Source organism: Beta vulgaris, chromosome 3, assembly GCF_026745355.1.
Source record: "Beta vulgaris subsp. vulgaris cultivar EL10 chromosome 3, EL10.2, whole genome shotgun sequence".
Classification (NCBI taxonomy): domain Eukaryota; kingdom Viridiplantae; phylum Streptophyta; class Magnoliopsida; order Caryophyllales; family Amaranthaceae; genus Beta; species Beta vulgaris.
The window spans coordinates 4836366-4857009 of record NC_079204.1 but is presented as its reverse complement, the minus strand read 5'-3'; the positions used below and the strand labels follow the sequence as shown (position 1 = coordinate 4857009).

Genomic DNA, 20644 nt, shown 5'->3' with positions numbered 1-20644 from the left:
ATAATATTATCTTCCTCGAAATTTATTATGATCGACGTAATTAAGCTAATAAACAATCGAATGAATGAAATGGTGATATATAATTACTCACAAAGAAGAAATTAATATATCGGGTGGAAGAATTCTGCAAATAGGGCAAGCCCCATTACATCGAAGCCATTGATCAATACAATCAGAATGAAACCTATGTAAACAAAGAGGTAAAATCTTCAACTTTTCCTTAGGATTATACTCAGACAAACAAATGGAACAAGTATTATCATGTTGTTTAATCATCCTTCCACTCTCTCCTATGATCATACTTGGGAATGAGTTGATTGTTTCCTCGTCGAGACCGGTCGTTTCGACTGCTTGTGGTGGCGCTTGTGGCTGTCTTGGTGGTGCTTGTGCTCGTGGAGTAGCAACTTGAAACACATAGGTGGTGTCTTGATGACTCCGATTGTTAGAAGTATTATTATTTCTGTTTAGGCAACAACAACAAAAAGCATAACATACGAAGGCAGCAAATATGACTATTGCTGGGAATAACATAAGGTTTACCATGAATTTAATTTAACTAGTTTTGTTTGAGAAGATGTAATTAAAGAGATGGGTTATTGAATTCAATCTAAATTTGGCTCTTTTTATGTGTGAAGGGTTTACTAAAAATTGATTAAAAGTTGTTATAGTTGGAGTATATATATTGATATTGTAATTTTATATTCCTAAGATGACGACTTAGTAATAAAATCCCACTTGGAGTAATAATATGATTACATAAAAGGTCAATTCTTTTTCAAAAATTATTAAAAGAAATGGTATAAATTTAATATAAAATTAGACCTAGTCACTAAATGAATTAAATTAGTCATCGAAAGAAATTAATCTAGTCACTATTAGGTTAATTTTCTTTTTAATATTGGACTTATTATTATCTAATTTTAATTTAAAAGTAGGCGACCTAGACAAACTCATTTCTTTGGATAATAGTATTAGAATACTTCTTCGATCTTCTTGCATAAATGGTAGTTTTAAGCAAGGGAAACAAAGTATTAAAATAGCTAGTGGTTTAGGAAAAGTCCGATTCAGTGGAATTTATTATTTGTCAGGATATGAAGGGAATAAATCCTAAGGAGGTTTATAACATGATTTCTGTTGGAACTTGGAACAAAACTTTTCAACTTAACGATGTCAAAATTAATCAACCTTAATTCTCCTGATATACTAGGATTGATTTTGCGCCATTCTCATTCCGTTCCACCGACTCCTAATTTTATAGTGAGTTATGCAGATTTTCATATTAGTATATGCAATGAATGGTTGAGTTTGTCTTATAAGAGACCGCCTACTTTTAAATTAAAGCTAGTTATTAGATCTGGACAATGTTACGGGTAAGAAAAATTTTCTTTTATTGATATTGTACTTTAAAATAATAAAGCTAAATACCACTTGGTCCAGTGGTTAAGACTTTAGTTTATGAATTCGAAGTTACAGGATCAAAACCATACTATGCAATTTCTAATTTTTCTCCGGACCTGGTTATTTTTTCTCTTGAAACCTAAAATTGTCTCGAAATGAACCTAAAGATATCCTATATTCGATCCAAGCCCACATGAATCATTTCCAATGACCTCTAATGTCCTTAGGAGGCATCCTGTAGCGTTCGAAGTTCGGGCCCCGGGAAAGTCTGAAAGCGTGTATTATAAGCTTCAATTTTGTCTGTTTTTAGGACATTTTTGGACTTCTCCGGGCTTGGTCATATTTTCTCCCGAAACGTTCCCAGGAAAGCCGACGTGACTTGTAATGTTGCGCGGGTACTTGGCACCATTTGCGCTGCCTCGAGAAGCCTCTAAACAACGCATTTTTTCATTCTCGTGAAACCCAAAATTTCCTCAAAATGAACGTAAAGGCATCCATATATTCATTCCAAGCCACATGACACATTTCCATTGATCTCACATGGCCCTAGAAGGCATCCTGTGGCATTCGGAGCTCGGGCCTCGGAAAAGTCCGAAAGCGTGTATTGTAACCTTCAATTTTGGCTGTTTTTGGGACATTTTTTTAATTCCTTGGCTCTGGTCATATTTTCTCCCGAAACATTCCTAGGAGTGCCGACGTGACTTATAATGTTGCACGGGTGCTCGACACAATTTGCATTGCCTCAAAAAGTCTCTGAACACCCTATTTGTTCATTTCTCGTGAAAGCCAAAATTGCCTCGAAATGAACGTAAAGGCATCTACATATTCGTTCCAAGCCACATGACTCCTTTCCAATGACCTCCTATGTCCCTTGGAGGAATCCCGTGGCGTCCGTAGCTCGGGACGGAGAAAGTCTGAAAGCGTGTATTATAACCTTGAATTTTGGTTTTTTTTGGGACATGCATATTTGGACTTCTCCGGGCCTGGCCATATTTTCTTCTGAAACGTTTCCAAGAAAGCTAAAGTGACTTGTAAAGTTGCGCGGGTGGTTGGCACCATTTGTGTTGCCTCGAAAAACGTATGAACACCCCATTTGTTCATTTCTCGTGAAACCGAAAGTTGCCTCAAAATGAACTTAAATGCATCCATATATTCGTTCCAAGCTAGTTGAATCTTTTCCAATGACATCCCATGTCCCTAGAAGGCACCTCATTCCGCCTGGATCTTGGTCCACGGGAAAGTACGAAAGCGTGTATTATAACCTTTAATTTTGGCTGTTTTGGGTCATTTTTGGACTTCTCCGGGCTGGTCATATTTTCTCCCGAAAAATTCCTATGAAAGCCGATGTGACTTGTAAAATTGCGCGGGTGCTTGGCACATTTGCGTTGTCTCGAAAAAGACTTTGAACATTCCATTTGTTCATTTCTCGTGAAATCCAAAATTTAGGATTAAATAACTATTGTTGCAAGAATACTGTTGTAGTTTTGTTTATTATTACCGACAAAAGATGCATGTAATAGGGCATAAACTATAGAGTTAACTAAGAGATTTTTAGTTGCGTAAATGTCATTTTGTGACTAAAGATCATTGAGGCAGGAAACTCGCTGGTGTTTCAAAGAAGTTTTGTCATCTCGAGTTTCGAAAATGGGAAACATGATCTTTACGAGAGTTTTCATGTTAAATAGATTTTTAGATTTTTTTTTTAATGTTTATTGATTTACACATCCTTACTTCCACTTTTGTATTCTGTAAGTGAGGTTTTCTTTTTTCATAATGCAAAGCGAAAGGCCTACGGGTTTAATTTTTACCAAGAGGGTTGATTCTTTGGTGGCTTCTTATTGTATTATGTCTTTTCCTATATGGTAATTTAAATTTTTATTGTGAACACTTAAAGCATGATTAAAAGTTGGTTGAGATGTTAATTGTGTCATGTTATAATAGTAAGAGCCTAAGAGGTCATGAGTTCAAATCTTGTTGCAAGCTAATTTTACTTTTGTTAATCGACGTGACTTGTGTATGTACACATTCGACAATTCTAGTGGAATAACAAAGGCAACATGAGGCGTATATACATTGTCACACACACCTTTCAATATATTTGTATAGATTAGGCAATGGTAAGTCCAATATTAAAAAAATAATTAGCCCACTAGTGACTAAGTTAATTTCTTTCGGTCACTAGCTAGTTTAATTCATTTATTAGTGACAAGGTCTACTTTAATTTTATATTAAAATTAGACGTCTCTTTTAATAATTTTTGCGAATAGTTAGATGTTAATAAGTGCTAAAAAAATGAAGAAGTTTATAAGTGAACTATTTATTCCTGCCTCTATTTCAAATTTAAGACATTTTAGCTAAAAGAAATTTGTTTTAAAATATAAGGCATTCTACAATACCAATGTAAGATTAAATGAAACTTTATATTATCAAGATAGGCTTACAGGTTATATTGTATTATCAATACAATATTTAATGTCAATTTTTGTTACCATGCAAATCTAACTAAAATTAACTAAATTCTTAATATGTGTTCAAAAAACCTTAATCGACTTATATTTTGAAACAGAGGGATCGAGAGAGTATATAATTCAACAAGAATATTGATGTGAATATAAACCGATGGGAATTGAACTAAAGTAATATTCTCTCCATTCCAAAATATAGCTCCCATTTCATTTTTTTTTTGAGGGGTCCTAAAATATAGTTCTCGTTTTTATATTTAGTTTCACAATTTGTCTAAAAAAACTGTGTCCCCATCATTTATTTGCTTTTTGAATTTTGTTTTTTTACTTTGTTTATTCAACTCAAGTGTTACAATTAATGCTCTTTCACCAATTATTTTCCATCTTTCTTCTAAAATATCTTCTCCCATACAACATGTATTTAAATAAACAAAACATCTTTACTACCCCTCTTAGATTCTACTTACCTTAATTCTCGTGAAAAAATAGAAATGAAAACTATATGAAGGAGTAATTAATTGCACTGAATTCCAGGACTGGAAGAATAACGATAAAAATGCACTAAGAAATTTTAATGATGTATATGACGTGACTTTAGATCTCTCAATCAATAATTATCCAATTCAAGATACTCAAATCTTTCTTGATCACAAAAGAGTCTCGTATTAAACTTTTACAAGTGTTTAAGCCAAATACTGACTTTTTATTTCCTCATTATGTGTTATTTTCTTTACGACATACTTGAGCTATGTTGAAAGTAGATATATTTGATCGTCTTTTTTTTTTGATCAGTAAGGCACAACTTCTCATTACTCAAATAGGATTACAGCTCATTGGCCTATTAAGCCTCCACCTGTCCATATGAAATGGCCAAGTATCAAACTAGCTATACACTTGTCTGCTTCCATATTACAAATTCAGAATTCCGAAAATATCCATGGTTTGCAATGAGATCTTTGACTGAGAGGGAGCTTTGAGCTTTATGAGAAATTGAGAGATTGAGTCCTCTCGCGGAGGCGGATCTGATGAAGTTCAACATCAGAGATAAGTTTGGCGAGCCCCCAGTGGTAGAAGAACACCATTTAACTGCCATTAATGATTTTGAGAAGAGTTCAGTGGGTTGATTTTTATACAGCTCACTGTTGATGGAAATTTGAGTTGCTCTGTGAATTGCTATTACTTCAGCTGAGTTTGAGTCCATTGGAGGAATTGGGCTTGAGAAGAGACAAAGGATTTCTTTTTTCCTGTTGAGAAGAGCTCCACCAATAACTGATCTATTTTGAGAGGGAATCCATGAAACTTCGACTATCCATTGAAGCTTGGGCCAATTGGAGGAATCCTTGAGGAGAGAGAAACTGCATGTGTGATTTGGAGGAGGTTCCTTCCATTGAAGACACTCTGGATTTCTGATTACTTCTTCAGGGGAATAAGGAAAAGAATCCTTCCATCCTTTGATCCACCAACATAGGCGAAGAAGAATCAAAATTTGTACCTCTTGGGAGGAGCTGAAAGAGTTACTAAAAACCCTTGCATTTCTTTCCTTCCAAAGTGACCAGAGAATCACCTGGAATGATGCAAGCCATACTTTTCGAAAGAATTTGTTTTTGCTGGGATAAATCCACTGCTCGAAGGCCATTTTAACAGATCGCGGCCATACCCATGATAGATTCCAGAGAGAGCACCACCAATTCCAGATTGATTGGGCGAAGGGGCAGAGGAGAAACAGATGAGTTACGTCTTCTGGATTTTCGCGGCAAAAGGAGCAGGATGCATCAGACATTGGAATGATGTTGTGAGTTGCTAATTTCATTTTTGTGTTGATTCGCTCTAGTAATACTAGCCATAAGAAAACCTCGATTCGGAAGGGAACTAAACCTTTCCAAAGCTTATGAGAGACTTCTCTGAGTAATGGCTCTGAGTTCTTTTGTAGCTCCAAGTAAACAGATTTAACTGAGTAGGGTCCGGAATTATTCGGAAGCCATAACCATTGATCTTTTTTGTCTTTTGAGAGAATGGTCCCTTGTAGAAGAAGGGAGAGATCATTCCATTCAGCTTGATCTCTTGGTCTAAATGCGCGCTTCCAAGCGATATTCCATTCCCAATTCAAATTTGCCCAGGTCCCCATAGAAGCCACAGAGGCAAGGGGGAAAACAACGATGCGATAGAGCCTGGGAAATCTATGTTTAGTTGCAACTTCAGTGAGCCATGAGTCATGCCAGAATAGAGTGTCTTCTCCGTTCCCTATTTTTCGCCTTGAACCAAACTCCAGTAGTTCACGAGCCCCTTGGTGATTAAGAATGCGATTACAAATTCCTCTCCATGGGCCGCCTTTGGATAGGTGATTTAGGTCTCCCATTCTAAAGGATGAAGAGTAGTGATATTTGGCTTGGATAGTTTGTCTCCACAGCGAGTTGGGCTCAAGGAAAAACCTCCAAATCCATTTAAACAAGAGGCCGAGATTTTGAAGGTATAGATTGCAGACATTCAAACCACCCATCATTTTAGGAAGTTGAATACATTCCCATTTTATAAGAGCCATGGCCTTTTTGTCAAGCCCGCCATTCCACAGAAAGCGGCGTTGAATGCCAATTATTTTCTGAATAACCCCTTGAGGAATAGGGTAAAGAGACATGAAGTAAACTGGGAGGTTGGCGAGAGATGCCCTCAGCAAGGTGAGTCTGCCCCCTATAGAAAGGAGATTACTTTTCCATCCAGCAAGTTTAAGTTTCATTTTTTCAATCAATAAATCCCATGCCGCCATCCTTGACATGTTCCCTCCAATAGGGAGACCAAGGTAGATGAGAGGAAAGCTTCCAACCTTGCAACCAAGGAGATGAGCGAGTTCTTGCATTTCGCTTTCATTTACGTTAACTCCCAACAACTCAGATTTGTGGAAGTTGATTTGCAGGCCCGAAGCCAGTTGAAATAAGATTAGAACTTTTCTTACATTGTGGAGGCATTGCGGATCCGGAGAAGAGAATAATACTGTATCATCTGCAAATTGTAAGTGAGAGAGAACCGGGCCATATTTACAAACCTCAATCCCAGACCAAAAACCCATCGCTGTTGCTTTTTTAATTAAGAGGTTCAACACTTCCACCACTAGGATGAATAGAAAGGGAGAGAGAGGGTCTCCTTGGCGGAGGCCCCTTTGAAGCTTGAACGGTTTTGTAGGAGTACCGTTCAAAAGAATAGAGGCAGTTGCTGAGGAAACACAAGAGGAGATCCAGAGAATCCATTGAGGGGGAAAACCCATCTGTTCCAGAGTCCAATATAAAAAGGACCAAGAGACACAATCAAATGCCTTGTGAAAGTCCAGCTTTAAAAGAACTGCCGGTAGTTTGGAACTCCTGCACGACTCCAACAATTCACCTGCAATCAAAACACTATCAAGAATATTTCTTCCTTCAATGAAGGAAGATTGGTGAGGCCCAACTAAGTGGTTCATCACTCGTTTGAGTCTATGGGCCAGAATCTTGGCTATAATTTTATAAATACAGCCAACCATGCTGATTGGCCTGTATTCCTTGAAACCTCTAGGATTTTCAGTCTTTGCAATTAACGCAATAAAGGCTACATTGCTCCCTTTGGGGAGATTCCCCGTTAACCAGAATTCCTGAATAATGGAATAAACATCTTCCTTAATAATCTCCCAGGAAGATTTGATGAACCTGAAATTAAATCCATCGGGCCCCGGGGATTTTGATGGATTACATGATGCAACCGCATTATCGATTTCCTGGTTAGAGATTGGTTCAATAAGGTCTGCTGCCTGCTGATCAGAAAGTTTCATAAAATCCAGCCCCTGAAAAATCGGTCTTTGAAAAGATTCTTCTTTGAACAGGTTTGTGAAATATTCCAATGCAGCTGATCGTATTTCATCTGGAGTCTCTAGTTTGGATCCACCAATTTCAAGTGAGGAGATGCTGTTTCTATTTTTGCGAATCGAGGCAAGAGTGTGGAAAAACTTCGTATTCTTATCACCATGTTTTAGCCATTGCACTCGAGAGTTCTGAGCCCAAAAGATCTCTTTCTTTTTTAGCCAACTCCAAAGTTCCGCCTGTACAGAGGATCTCATCTTCGCCTCTTCTTCATTCAAGGTTCGAGAATTGGCCAAGTCATCCCATTCCTGAATTTCTGTTTCGAGGGATGATATTTTTGTGTCAATGTTGCCAAAGCATTGCAAGTTCCACAGTTTGAGATCAGCTTTAACACATTTCAATTTCCCCATGAGAGACATCCCTTCAGATTTACACCAGGTGTTTTTGATGGTTTCTAAACATCCCGGGTGTGAAAGCCACACATCCTGAAATCGAAAAGGTCTGGGGCCCCAGTCAATGTTCATGGATTTGATTATAAGAGGACAGTGATCTGATATAGTCCTTTTGAGAATTGAGGTGTTTATGAGAGGAAATTTAGTAATCCACTCTGCTTGAACAAAGAACCTGTCTAACTTGCTCATAGAGGTTCCTCGAAACCAAGTGAACCATCCTTCAGATGGGGTGATCTCTATAAGGTGTAAATCTGTGATAAAGTCATTGAAACGTGCTGAGTTTGAAAGGTCAATGAGTTGACTGCCACGATCTTTTTCAGATAAGATTTCATTAAAATCTCCGGCTATCAGACAAGGATATTGAGAGGAAGAGCAAAATTCAACAATGTCTCTCCAGGTACCTGCTCTTACTATACCATCACAAGAGTTGTACACGTTAACAAGGGTACAAGGGAAATCATCTGAGATCAAAATACCTGAGATCGAGATCCAATTGCGGTCGGTGTGAAAAGACCACATCTGGAATTGAGAGCTTCTCCATAATGATATTAATCCCCCTGAGTTCCCCTCTGAAGGACTCAGGCAGAATTCCACGTCGTCCCAATTCCACATAGACTTTACCATTTTGGGAGTGAGAGCTTCAAGTTTGGATTCCTGAATAAAAGTGACCCATGGATTGTGAGAGTTCAAAAGTTTCCTGAGAGACCTACGTTTAATCCGTGATCCAACACCTCTAATGTTCCACGACAAAATCATTGACTTAAGTTAGTTGAGAGGGATGGGCTTGTTATTGGGCTGATGAATCCAGGGCTTGTCGTGTTAAGATGTCCCTGATTTTACCATGCAACTCAGATAAGGGCCCATTGAATTTCATACCCATTTGGAGGCCCAATTCAATAATTTCAGAGGCTATTGAATCATGAGGTCTCAATGAGAAGTGATTGAGGGGAGAGATGGTTTCAATGGAAGGTGATGGAGAACGAGTTTTTCCTTTCTTTCTCTGTGCTTTTCTGAGTTTCTTGTTTTCATGGCGGGCTTTAAGAGGAGAAGGAATGAAATTTTCGAAGCCAGGGGGGATTGAGGGGTCAGAGGTGGAGGATGAGGAAGAGTGATTTTTGGAACTGGGCTTTTTTGTGAGTGGGCTGAAGGACTTGGGTATGTTATGAGTTGGGTTCATGTAAGATGGACTTTGTGTTGGGTCATCTGAATTTTTCAGAGGGCTAAAGCTTAGTTTATTTTTGCTACTGGGCTTTGAGGGAATAGGTGATTTGTGTGGAGATGAGATGATCTTTAAGTTTTCCAGAGATGGGAGGGTGGGCTCCGAAGGCCCATTAGTAAAAGTAACCAGTGGTGGAGACTTATGAGGGGATATTGAAAGGGGGTATTTTGGAGGCTTTTGAAATTTCGGCGGGGGGGGGGGGGGGTCTTAGCTGTTTGTTTTGGTGTTTCCAATAATATGTTTTCAAGGGAATTTAATGTAGTATGAGTTTCGAGGTTCATTGGGTTCTCAACCAATTCATTCTCTGATGATGAAAAATGATTGACTATTGGACTCCCATCAAGCTGTTCATCTTCCTCCGAGAATGGGGAAATATCTGATGCATCTTTGTCTCCGTCATGGTCCATCTTTGCCTTACTGGTTTCAGCTGGGGTAATTGGTTTGGAGCACCCATACGAAGTGCATTCTTCAGTGATAAATACCTTAAACTTCCTTTCTTCCAAGGTAAAAATGAGTGGATTATTAATTTGGAAGAAGCAATCTGTGAAAATCAAGACTTTTGCATAATCCATCCTCGAGTACTCAGCTGAAAGCACTCTGCCATAAATATTCCCAATTTGAAAAAAGTTTTCGTAACTCCATGCTGATAGAGGAACACCATAGATAGTAATCCAGGCCTGTCTCCATTGAGTCGTACAGTCCCCATGCACATTTTGGATATTATTGAACCATCTAAGGAGCCATTGACTCCCAATCATTGCTTCTTTGTCTTCTATTGAGTCAAATATAATCAAATGAGCCATACCTCCAAGTGGTTTAACCCGTAGACAATTCACACCTTCCGCTAGAATATGTTCATGAATGACTTCAGATGTAGAAGAGGAATTAGCAATCCCAATGGCACTTCTACTGAAGAGCTCCTCATTTTCCTGACTCACCTTCCCTTTAATTGCTATTAACTGCTCACCATCAAAATCCTCCAAGGTAATCTGATCTCTTGTTTTTACGGTGTCTTGCCCCAGCAGCTTCGAGCTTTCTTCACGTAGTTTGCTTATTTCTTTTTCAAAGTGTTCAGGTATTGGTTCAAAGAGTTGATTAGGTTGGATAGTGTTAGTGGGTGAAGGTTTTGGGGTTGGAGGTTTTGGGTGAGATGTATTCTGGTAAGGGTGGGAATGGGTGGAGACCTCCTTATATGAGCGATGATCCCTCATGGCTGGTTTTTGGTTTGGTTTCGGGTTGGGGAAGGGTTTTGTGGAGGAGGGTTGGTTTTTGTTTCCAGAGTTGGCTGATAATTGATGGGAGGGGGTGTCAAATTTTGCTGGGTTAACACGAAGCTTGTAATTACCAATTCTTCTGCCATTTTCGTGGTTTATGGCACTAATGAGAGATTGGGTTGAGTAGAATTTCACAAAAGCATATCGGTGGTTGCAATTCTTTCTAATTTTTGAAGGTATCACCATGTCTGAGATTTTTCCATGAGGTAGAAAGATGAATTGAATTGTTTGGGGGTTAATCTCCAAGGGGAGGAAGTCAATGAAAATTGTTCTTTTTGCAGTGGAGGGTTGGGGTTTGGGTGGAGGATGTTTTCGCCGGACTGTATGCCAGTCTCCATGGTTTCCATTGGTGTTTCTCTCTCTAAAGTCTCTCTCTCTCTCACTCTCCATTTGTAGGACTCAATCGTACACCACTTATATTTTGAAAGATGCGACAATTTAATTTAAACATCCAAATGTTATTTCATATTTTTGACTATATGAATTAGGAACAGGAGCAATTAGAATTTAAAAATGTGCATGAGCTATATAATATATATACCTCCTTAGCCAATTTACTGAAGGCTTCTACATATGACTCTGCTACCTGAAGGCTTGCAGCCTGAAATCATTGCCCAAAAGATGAATCAGAATTATATATTTGATCGTCTTAATGTATATATTTCTAATATTAACTTTTTATAATTTTTACTCATTGATAATTGAAGATATTAACGTTTGAAATCATGCATCGGCAAGCGTGAAAACATGAAACGGTGCAACTATTTTTTAACGGAGGAAGTATATATATTTGCGAGCAACTATCTCGGAAAAACAAGACATCTCTAATCAAATTACGTAAAATTGTTCTCATACTCTAACCTCGTAAATCTAGATACTTCATATGATTGAAAATTATGAGAAACATGCGAGCTGGAGGAAGGGGAAGGAAGAAAAAACTTGACCCTTGACCTAAAGTCAAAGATTTTGGTAGCAAAAAGCTTCGACAAACATGGCTACTTTCAACATGATACACAAAACATAGCACAAAGTCCAGTGAACGACATACATGATGAAGCCTATAAATGTATATTGTGAAGTTAATAACCTATAAATTAATTTCCAAGATCTCTTCTTCAATGAGAACTGTTGGAGATGGAGACTGAATCTTGCAGGAACAAAAGAATCAGACAACTAAGGACCCGTTTGTTATCATTTTTTTGTTTTCAGTTTTCAATTTTTTTTGAAAACTAAAAACCAAACACTGGAAACCATAAAAAGTGATTTTCACTTTTCAATTATCAGTTTTCAAAATCTATCATGCTCCAATAAATTTGACTATATTTTTATTCATTATAAGACATGACTTTGAAAATCAAAAAACCAAAAAATAGAAAACCACCTTAATACCGAAGGAGCCCTAAGAAATGCTCATTAAGAATTACACTATGAACATTAAACTTTTTGGTGGCTTTAGAACTTGGAGTACAATAGCCAAAAACCACCATTTACAAATCAAAATTTTGTTTCATTCAGTTTGTACACTACTAAGTACTCCAGAACTCATGTATCAACATCTGTATGCACAGATTCATCACAAGAAGCCTCTTCTAACCTCTCAAGAAAACCTCGGTGAGAAGTATCGTTCAGACCGGAAAAATTTAGATGACATTCATTTGTAGTTGCAGCTTCAAACCTCGTCCACAACTCCCTCTTCAAAGTGTTTTCACCTGGGCGCTTGCCTTTGTGAATTGCGCTTTCAGATCCCTTCCACAAAGGAGTGCTGTCTACCGTTGCAAAGCTGCTCCCTATGTTCGCTGCACACGATATATATTATTAATCTCATTTTCAGCTCGAGTAAATATGGAGATGTTTAGGTGAGAGAGGATGGGGGTGGCAAGAAAAAGAAAATGAAAAGGTTAAACTATCAACTTTATTCATATACCTCGCAAGGAAAATTGCTTGCTCTTTTTATCTTGATTATTATTAGTAATGTTGCTTTCTTTAGAAGCGAGGCATAATTGCTGAGTGAAGGTACTAGCTAGTTCTTGCAAGCTAGCATCGTCTTGTGGGTGTTTTTCATCAAGTGGTTCCAGCAATGTACAACATTTTGGTGGGGACGTTTTCCATGCTGGTGAAGCTTCTAATGACGTGCATCTGTTATTCGACTTACAGGAGCGTGTCATTCCAATAAGCTCAGGATACTTCAACCCGAGCTTCTCTAGACCTTCACCACTAGTGCTCTCAGAATCTGACTGGCATATACTTTTGTTTACAACTGGAAATGGTGTTGATTTATGGAATTTAACAATCTTTCTGTGTGAAGTTTCATGGCCAAGCTCATGCGGAACATCTGTTCTTAGAGGTGGGTTTCTGTGGCAGGGAGTAAACAAAGTTGTGGAAAGGTCACTGACCGGAATATCTGACATGCTCTCCATATTGTTAGAAACAACTTTGAGATTTTCATTGTTAGATTTGTCATCAGCACCAAGTGATGGAAATGTAGCAGCTGGGCTCGAGGAGATCCCTTCATAAGTAGTTAGCTTGGTTAAAGCATGACTCTTGGACATTATTGTTTTTGGCCCCAGTAGAGGAGTAAGAAGAAACAGTTGTTTACCTCTTTCTTCCCCGTAGTTAGTAGCACGCCATGATACAAGAGGGGAAGGAGAGACTAAATGCTCATCCTTAGTTGGCTTAGGTGTATCAACTGCATGACTATCACCTTGATCAAGCACACAAGAAGAAACAATACAAGTCTCATAATACTGAGCCTCAGACTCAGGGTGAGGGACAGCAAGTGCTTTTTGAAGTCTGGGAACCCAAGGCTAAACATAAAGAACAAGTAGAATGCAAGTCAGTCACACATAATTGGTACAGCAATCAGGCCACTTTAACAGAGAATTAAAGCTGACCTGAAGAGAGGAATGCATGTCAGATAATAGCGTGGTGAAGGATTTGATTTCATTAATCTTCTCAGTTTCAGTTGTATCCACTTTGACAGCTTGGACAACAAGTTCATCAATCTGCAATTCAGGAAGTCTGCTCATAACTTGCATCAAGGAACAATCACAAGGGTCCAGATATCCAGCTAGTAACACAAAAAAAGATGGATATATGACACAGCCGCATGAATGTAACCCATTGATTGCAGCATAAAAATTCAATGCATTAGGTAGAGAAGTAATACTTAAAAGATGATTTAAACTTGGAGCATTGTATAAACTTCGTGTTCCGAGACCCTCCACCCACCCACTCTTAGTGAAAATGTACCACTAGTATGCTGAAAGCAAATTAAAAATCAGACAAATCAGAGTTGTGCAGAATTTGTTTAACTAGACCTCCGGCATGCTGCGAGATGGTAACTCTACATGAACTCGTGTATTTGTCCAACATTATCGGTGCAAGTGTATAGCCAACAAAGAAGTGCTCTGCTCACCCAATCCAACTACAAGAAAAGAGATTGTACAATCCCTCACCCCATAAGAAAAGAAGCAAAACTGCAGTCTAAGTACTTGATATTTATTTGCTTCCTAAAATACACCTTTCACTGTAAATTATGTGAGTATTATGTAACATTCCGCGTATATCTTCTTCAAATTTTAGATTTCTTCTTTTAACATAAACAATCTAACCAACAAATGAACGATTGTGATTCACTTAATACCCACCATAAACAAGTCATGATAAATCTACTAGACAATCCCGAAAAAGCGAAGGCAAAGTCGAACTTAGCCAGCCTAAGTAATAATATGAATCATGATACCTATAAGAACTAAATAAGATGATATATGCTTCTATACATACTACATAATAGAAAATAGACCAATTAGTATAATGCTATGTTGCTCACACAGATTGAATGACTACTCCGTTACGGGTGTCCAAGTGTTCTATTTTGTAGAAAAAAGACAAGTTTTTAGTTTTAAATAAAGTACCCAAGTGAAGTATTGTGTCGGACATGACACGACATGACACCCGTTTTTGTGGTAAATGAAGGTGTCGGAGTAACATGCTAACATAGGTATAATGTACATTGTTTTATACACAATTACAACAAAATGACCACCTAAATAAAATTTCAAACTGCTTATTAATAATAACATTTCAACAAAATGACCAACAATATAAGAATGAGTACAAAGTACTGAAACACAAACTCGCGAACTACTCGAGACTAACTCAATTAATCTTAGTTGATAATTGAATTGACAATCAATTTCTATAGTAAATTCAACCATAGTAGATTATATATATATATATAAGCAATCTTTTAGCACAGATCAAATACCCAACAGAAACAAAATCATACCATACATACAAATATCAATATATCAGTCAATTTTTCGAAAAGAAAAAGGAAGGAAACTTTGCAAGTCAATTAAAAATATTAGGGTTTTGGGTACAGATAATAAAAACAGAATTATCTGGGAAAATTGAAACAGAAAATTACGTGATGAAGGAGAGAGGAAATATCGGAATGAAGCAAAAGAAGACGATCAAGTGGGTCTTCATTGTTGGGGTGTTGAATTTGGGAGTGAGGAAGTTGTTGTTGTTGTTGTTGTTTGAACTTCATCTTGTTCATCTTCGTGGATTTAACACCGCCATTGGAGAGATCTTGCAGAGGTTTGCGCCTCATTGCGGATTTCAATTTGCCATCGTTTTTTACCATTTGATTTCTCAGTGGAGAGTGTTTTCTCAAGTTCAGGGAAGTGTTTTTGAAATTTGTTTAAGGCAAAGGTAAAAGATGGTTCAAACGAAAAGTTTGTCTTATGAATTATGATAGTAGGTAACTGATGGGCTGGATAGAATTCAACCCATTAGGCTGATGGCTTATACTTGCGATACGCCAAGATTTGAAAATGAACGGGTTTTGGACACTATTTTTAGCTAGTGTTTTGGATTGGTTCTAGTCTTATTCGATTTTTGGACAAAAAAATTAGGCCATAGAGAACTTAAATATGAAAAATTAAGCTAAATGTTTGTTCGACCCGGGTTTGGCAATTGGTGGGGGAATAGGAGGAGAGAAAAAATTGGGGAGAAAGAGGAAAAACATGACGCCCATTAGAGTTCCGTCCATAAAAAGGATATCTTGAGCTCAAACACAAATTACCCTGAGGAATTTCCCAAATGTGGTGGGTGTTTTAGAATTACGCCAAACCTCATGGTACCTGAGGAAATTTCCCAAAATTAAAAGAGAAGGGGCGTTAGGCTCGTCCACGTACCCACGGCCCATATTGGCAAGCTCGTGCCGGACCTAGCCTGGAATAAACTTTTTTGACAATATATAGCCCACAACCCATGTAGTAGACAACGGGCCGACCTTGAAGCAAACTCATGCTGGGACCCAACCATGTCGGGCTGGCCTAGTCCATGCCTCACCTCTAAGTGGATATTATTTAGTTTAAAGTATTGTGATGATGGTGCGTAAAATTTGAGATCGAATTCTGTCTATATTTCTATCTTTAGCACACAAAAAAAACACAATAGAAGTGATTATCTCTGAAACAAGAATTTCGAAGGAAAATACGCTAAAAATCTGTGACACTTTGCCTTTCAATGCGGCCGAAATGGTGGAACCGGTGGGCCTCACTGGAGGAATTCTGATCCTATGGAACTCGGGAGTAATATCCTTCACAACCATTAGGAAGGAACTCCGCGCTATTCACGGCATTATCCAGGTATCTTCCAACAATATTAAATTTGCAATTACTGCCATATATGCTAGCACTCTTCATAACAGTAGGTTAGAATTGTGGAAAATTATTGAAAACATCTCAAATTCTATTGATCTTCCATGGCTTTGCATTGGTGACTTCAATGAAATAACTTCACATTCTGAAAAATGGGGTGGCCGAAATCCGAAACAAAATCGAATGTTGGCTTACAGTGAGGCTATGGATAACTGCAACCTAATCGACCTGGGGTTTAAAGGGCCGAGATTCACATGGTTTAACAAGAGAAAAAGAAATCCGATCTTTGAACGTCTTGACCGTGCCTGGGTTAACAGTCTTTGGCTTAACACCTTCCCGGAATCCACCATTCACCACCTTCAAAGACTCAGCTCTGACCATAACCCCATCTTACTCAACACTAAAACCGAAATACATATGCCAAGAAACTACAAAAAGCCTTTCAAATTCGAAACGATGTGGCTTAGCGAGCCCGGTTTCGACGACCTCATAAAACACAATTGGCCGATTGACCAGTCTGAGTTCCACGTTAAGCTTAAAAATATTTCGTTTTTAATGAACAGCTGGGCTAAACAAAATCATGGCAATGTTTTCAAAAGAAAGAAGAACTTGATAGCTAGAATCCAAGGAATCCAAAGAGCGATTGACCATGACCCAAGGAAAGCTTACCTAATCGACTTAGAAAATAAGCTTAAAGAAGATCTAGATGTAATTTTAGATCAAGAGGAACAATTTTGGGCCCTTAGGGCAAGGTCGAACTGGCTAGTAGCGGGAGATAGAAATACTAATTTCTTTCACACCTCCACTCTAATCCGTAGGAAAAGAAACAAGTTAGAATTTCTAAAGTCTGAGTGCGGTAGAGAAATTTGGGATCCCCTAGAAATTGAAAATCTAATCACAAGTTTCTTTCAAAGCCTTTTTACCACTGAAAAACTTTCCTCGGAATTAGGAAGATACCAAATTCCAACCTATCATGATAGATCCTTCAAATGCGCCCACATTCCCACCACCTCTGAGATTAAAGATGCCCTTTTCAGCATATGGGGGCACAAAAGCCCCAGGTAGAGATGGCATCCATGCGATCTTCCTCCAGACTTTCTGGGACACAATTGGTAATGACTGCACCAAAATGATAGTCTCAGTTTTCAGGACTGGAAAAATCCCTAATGACCTTAATAGAACCGTTGTAGCGCTCATTCCAAAATCCGAAAACCCGGAAAAAATCTCGCAATTCAGACCTATTAGTCTAGTAAACACAAGTCTAAAGGTTATATCAAAAATCTTGGTTAAGAGAATGCGTCCGATCCTCTCAAAAGAAATTTCCCCAAACCAAAATAGCTTCATTTCAGGAAGGGGCACGGACGTTAACCTTATCATTGCTTCCGAAATCCTTCACTCTATGGGAAAGAAAAAAGGAAAAAAGGGCACGTTCGCTATGAAAATTGACCTAGAAAAAGCCTATGACAGACTAGAATGGGATTTTATTCGCACAAGTCTTCTTGCAATAGGGTTTGATGAAAAAACAACCAACCTGTGTATGGAGTGCATAACTACAACCACCACTTCCATCCTAATTAATGGCAGACCCTCAAGAGAATTCACACCCTCTAGGGGCATTCGACAGGGGGACCCCCTCTCGCCTTACATCTTCATCATCTGCATGGAAATGCTGTCAAAACTAATTCACAAAAGTTGTGAAGATAATAAGTGGAAACCATTTGTGATAAGAGGAGGGACTTCAAAAATCTCCCATCTCATGTTTGCTGATGACCTAATCCTATTTGGAGAAGCTACTCCTCAAACACTATCAGCCGTGAATGACACGCTGAGGGATTTCTTTTCTATTTCGGGCCAGAAGATGAACACTTCAAAAAGCAAAATCTACTTCTCTCCAAACACCTCTCAAGATATTAGAGATGAATTTGAACAAGACCTAGATGTCCTATCAGCCAAAGATCTAGGAAACTACTTAGGTTTTCCCCTTTCAAATAAAAGGCCCTCAAAGAATCACCTTCTCCCCATTGTGGAAAAAATCTCCAAGAAGCTGGCCCTCTGGAAATCTAACTGCTTATCAAAAGCAGGAAGAGCCCTTCTCATCTCCACCACCTTCCAATCAATCCCTCGCTACTTCATGCAGGGTATTCTCTTTCCGAAAACCTTAACCACAAAAATGGACAGCAATTCTGCAAACTTTCTTTGGGGAAACCGAGGGAATAAAAAAGGGATAAACTGGATAGCTTGGGAACATGTGTGCAAACCAAAAGAACTAGGAGGCCTAGGGTTTAGAACAAACGAGGATTTAAACAAACTCGGGTTGGTAAAACAATGTTGGAACCTAGATAACCAGAAAAATTGGGCGGCTCATTTCATGGCAGACAAGTATATCAGGAAAAACAAAGGCCCCCTCTCCTTCAAAAAAGGTTCTTACTTATGGAAAAACATAGGGAAAGGGTGGGATATCTATAAGGAGAGTTTATGCTGGAACCCGGGGACGGGAGAGTCGATTAATTTTTGGCTAGACAAATGGATGGGGAACACCACATTGCGAGAACATTTTACCGGACCCCTGAGCGACATTGAGGAGAAGAAAAGCCTAGCGGAGGTCCTATCCCACAATGTAGAGGAAAACCTTCCTTCGAACCTACCCCAAAACCTCATAAACCTTGCAAAATCAATAAAACTAAACGAAGAGCAAGACTTACTCTACTCTTCCTGGTCTTCCGAAGGAAAGTTTAACAACAAAGAAGCCGCTAGCTACATCCAAAGCCTAAAACCAAATCACCCAAAATCTCAATTCGACTGGAGCATCATTTGGAATGCTCCAGGGCACCCAAAAATCAAACTATTTCTGTGGCAAGCGTGGTGGGAGAGACTACCCACGAATGAAAACCTCTTCTTTAGGAAGTGTGCAAACTCTCCAGAGTGCAACACCTGCTTTAATTCTAAAGAAAATATCCTCCACATTTTGAGAGATTGCCCGAGAGCGGATTCCATATGGAATAAAATCAACAAACCAAATTGGCCTCTTAATCAAAACTTGTACATTTGGATAGAGGAGAACCTTAAACTTTCCACATTTCGCTTTGGAAAAATTCCTTGGAATGTCTTGTTCTCTTTCACCGTGTGGGAAATCTGGAAAAGAAGAAACAATTGGATTTTTAAAAGGAAAAATGATAATGAAGATGTTTTCATAAAAAGCTTAACGTGGTTTGCCCAAGAATGGTACTTCTCACAACCGAACACTAACCTACAAAAAAAACTTTTGTCACCTCACAACACAAAATGGAAACCCCCTGAGCCAAACAAAAAGAAAATCAATGTCGATGCTTCCTTCTTGGTCACTAACCATGTAACAGGTATAGGAGGTCTTTGCAGAGATAGTTCTGGTGGATGGATAAAAGGCTTTAAGGCCAAGTGTTTTTGTAAAAACAGCAAAGTGGCTGAAATTCAAGCTATACTTCTCGGCCTACAATGGGCACGGGAAGAAGCTTGGACAAACTTCATCATCGCCTCAGATTGTAGCAAAGCTGTGACGGATATAAACTCCAGGGAAGAAAGAAAAGATGACCTAACCAGAATGGTTAAAATGTGCAGGATACTCCTAGACCAGGACGGAGGGCAGCTGCTCCATGAGAGAAGAGAAGCCAACTCCCCTGCTGACGAGTTGGCAAAGCGTGCAAGAGAAGACACTCGGTGTTCTTTCGAATTTGAATGTATTTTGGACCCTCCCCCGGATTGTTATAAACTTATTTTGCTAGACTACTACTCGGGTACAAACTTAAATGACCCAAGTAGTTTTGTTGTAAACTCAACTTAATTATGTTCTAATGAATTCGTCGCATTAAGTCAAAAAAAAAAAAACCACCACTCTTGTTACGTTTTTACAAACCACTAATTTTATGTTTTATTGACTGTAAAAAATCAAAAACTAAAGATCAAGAGACTAGAAGCGAGGTGGATGAGTTCTACAAACAGGACATGTATCATTCAACTTGAGCCATTTAACCAAGCAATGACAATGAAATTTATGCAAACATTCTGGCAAAATCTTCAATATATCATTTCGATGATATTCACATAAACAGATGGGACACGTGTTATCATCTAAGTGCAGCACCTGCCCATTTTCTTTAATCACTACCGTTGGATATGAATCTATGATCTCCTGGTTGAGCCCTTTGGACTTTGCCTGTTGCAGTTGGTGGGCCTGGGCCTGGGCTTGGGCTTGGGTTAAGTCTGTAAAAACTGGTGTTTGGGCCTCGATTAATACCTTCCAAAACAACCTAGAGAGAAGATATACAAGGAGCATGATACCCAAAACCACAATTAAAGGGATAACATAATTACTA

General features: G+C 38.5%; 3 protein-coding genes across 5 annotated transcripts; 1 reads left to right on the top strand and 2 right to left on the bottom strand.

Annotated features, from left to right (window-relative positions):
* Positions 1–4746: 4746 nt before the first annotated feature.
* Positions 4747–10563, bottom strand: LOC130590681 (uncharacterized). Its single transcript, XM_057393230.1, has 2 exons — positions 9646–10563; positions 4747–8787 (listed from the first exon to the last, which is right to left on the bottom strand). Exons 1-2 carry the CDS (start codon positions 10561–10563, stop codon positions 4747–4749), a joined length of 4959 nt encoding a protein of 1652 aa, XP_057249213.1.
* A 1366-nt stretch (positions 10564–11929) lies between these two features.
* Positions 11930–15486, bottom strand: LOC104888269 (uncharacterized). 3 transcript variants are annotated; one of them, XM_010673179.4, is made up of 5 exons: positions 15056–15486; positions 13518–13628; positions 13223–13430; positions 12551–13132; positions 11930–12422 (listed from the first exon to the last, which is right to left on the bottom strand). In XM_010673179.4, exons 1-5 carry the CDS (start codon positions 15272–15274, stop codon positions 12169–12171), a joined length of 1374 nt encoding a protein of 457 aa, XP_010671481.2. In that variant the 5' UTR covers positions 15275–15486; the 3' UTR covers positions 11930–12168. The 3 variants fall into 3 exon arrangements, with proteins under 3 accessions (XP_010671481.2, XP_048496834.1, XP_010671480.2); XM_048640877.2 differs by having other exon boundaries at positions 12551–13430; positions 13518–13693; XM_010673178.4 differs by having other exon boundaries at positions 12551–13430; positions 15056–15485.
* Positions 15487–16172: 686 nt separating this feature from the next.
* Positions 16173–20112, top strand: LOC125495441 (uncharacterized). The gene is made up of 2 exons (XM_048640106.1): positions 16173–17003; positions 17245–20112. Exons 1-2 carry the CDS (start codon positions 16173–16175, stop codon positions 20110–20112), a joined length of 3699 nt encoding a protein of 1232 aa, XP_048496063.1.
* Positions 20113–20644: the final 532 nt, after the last annotated feature.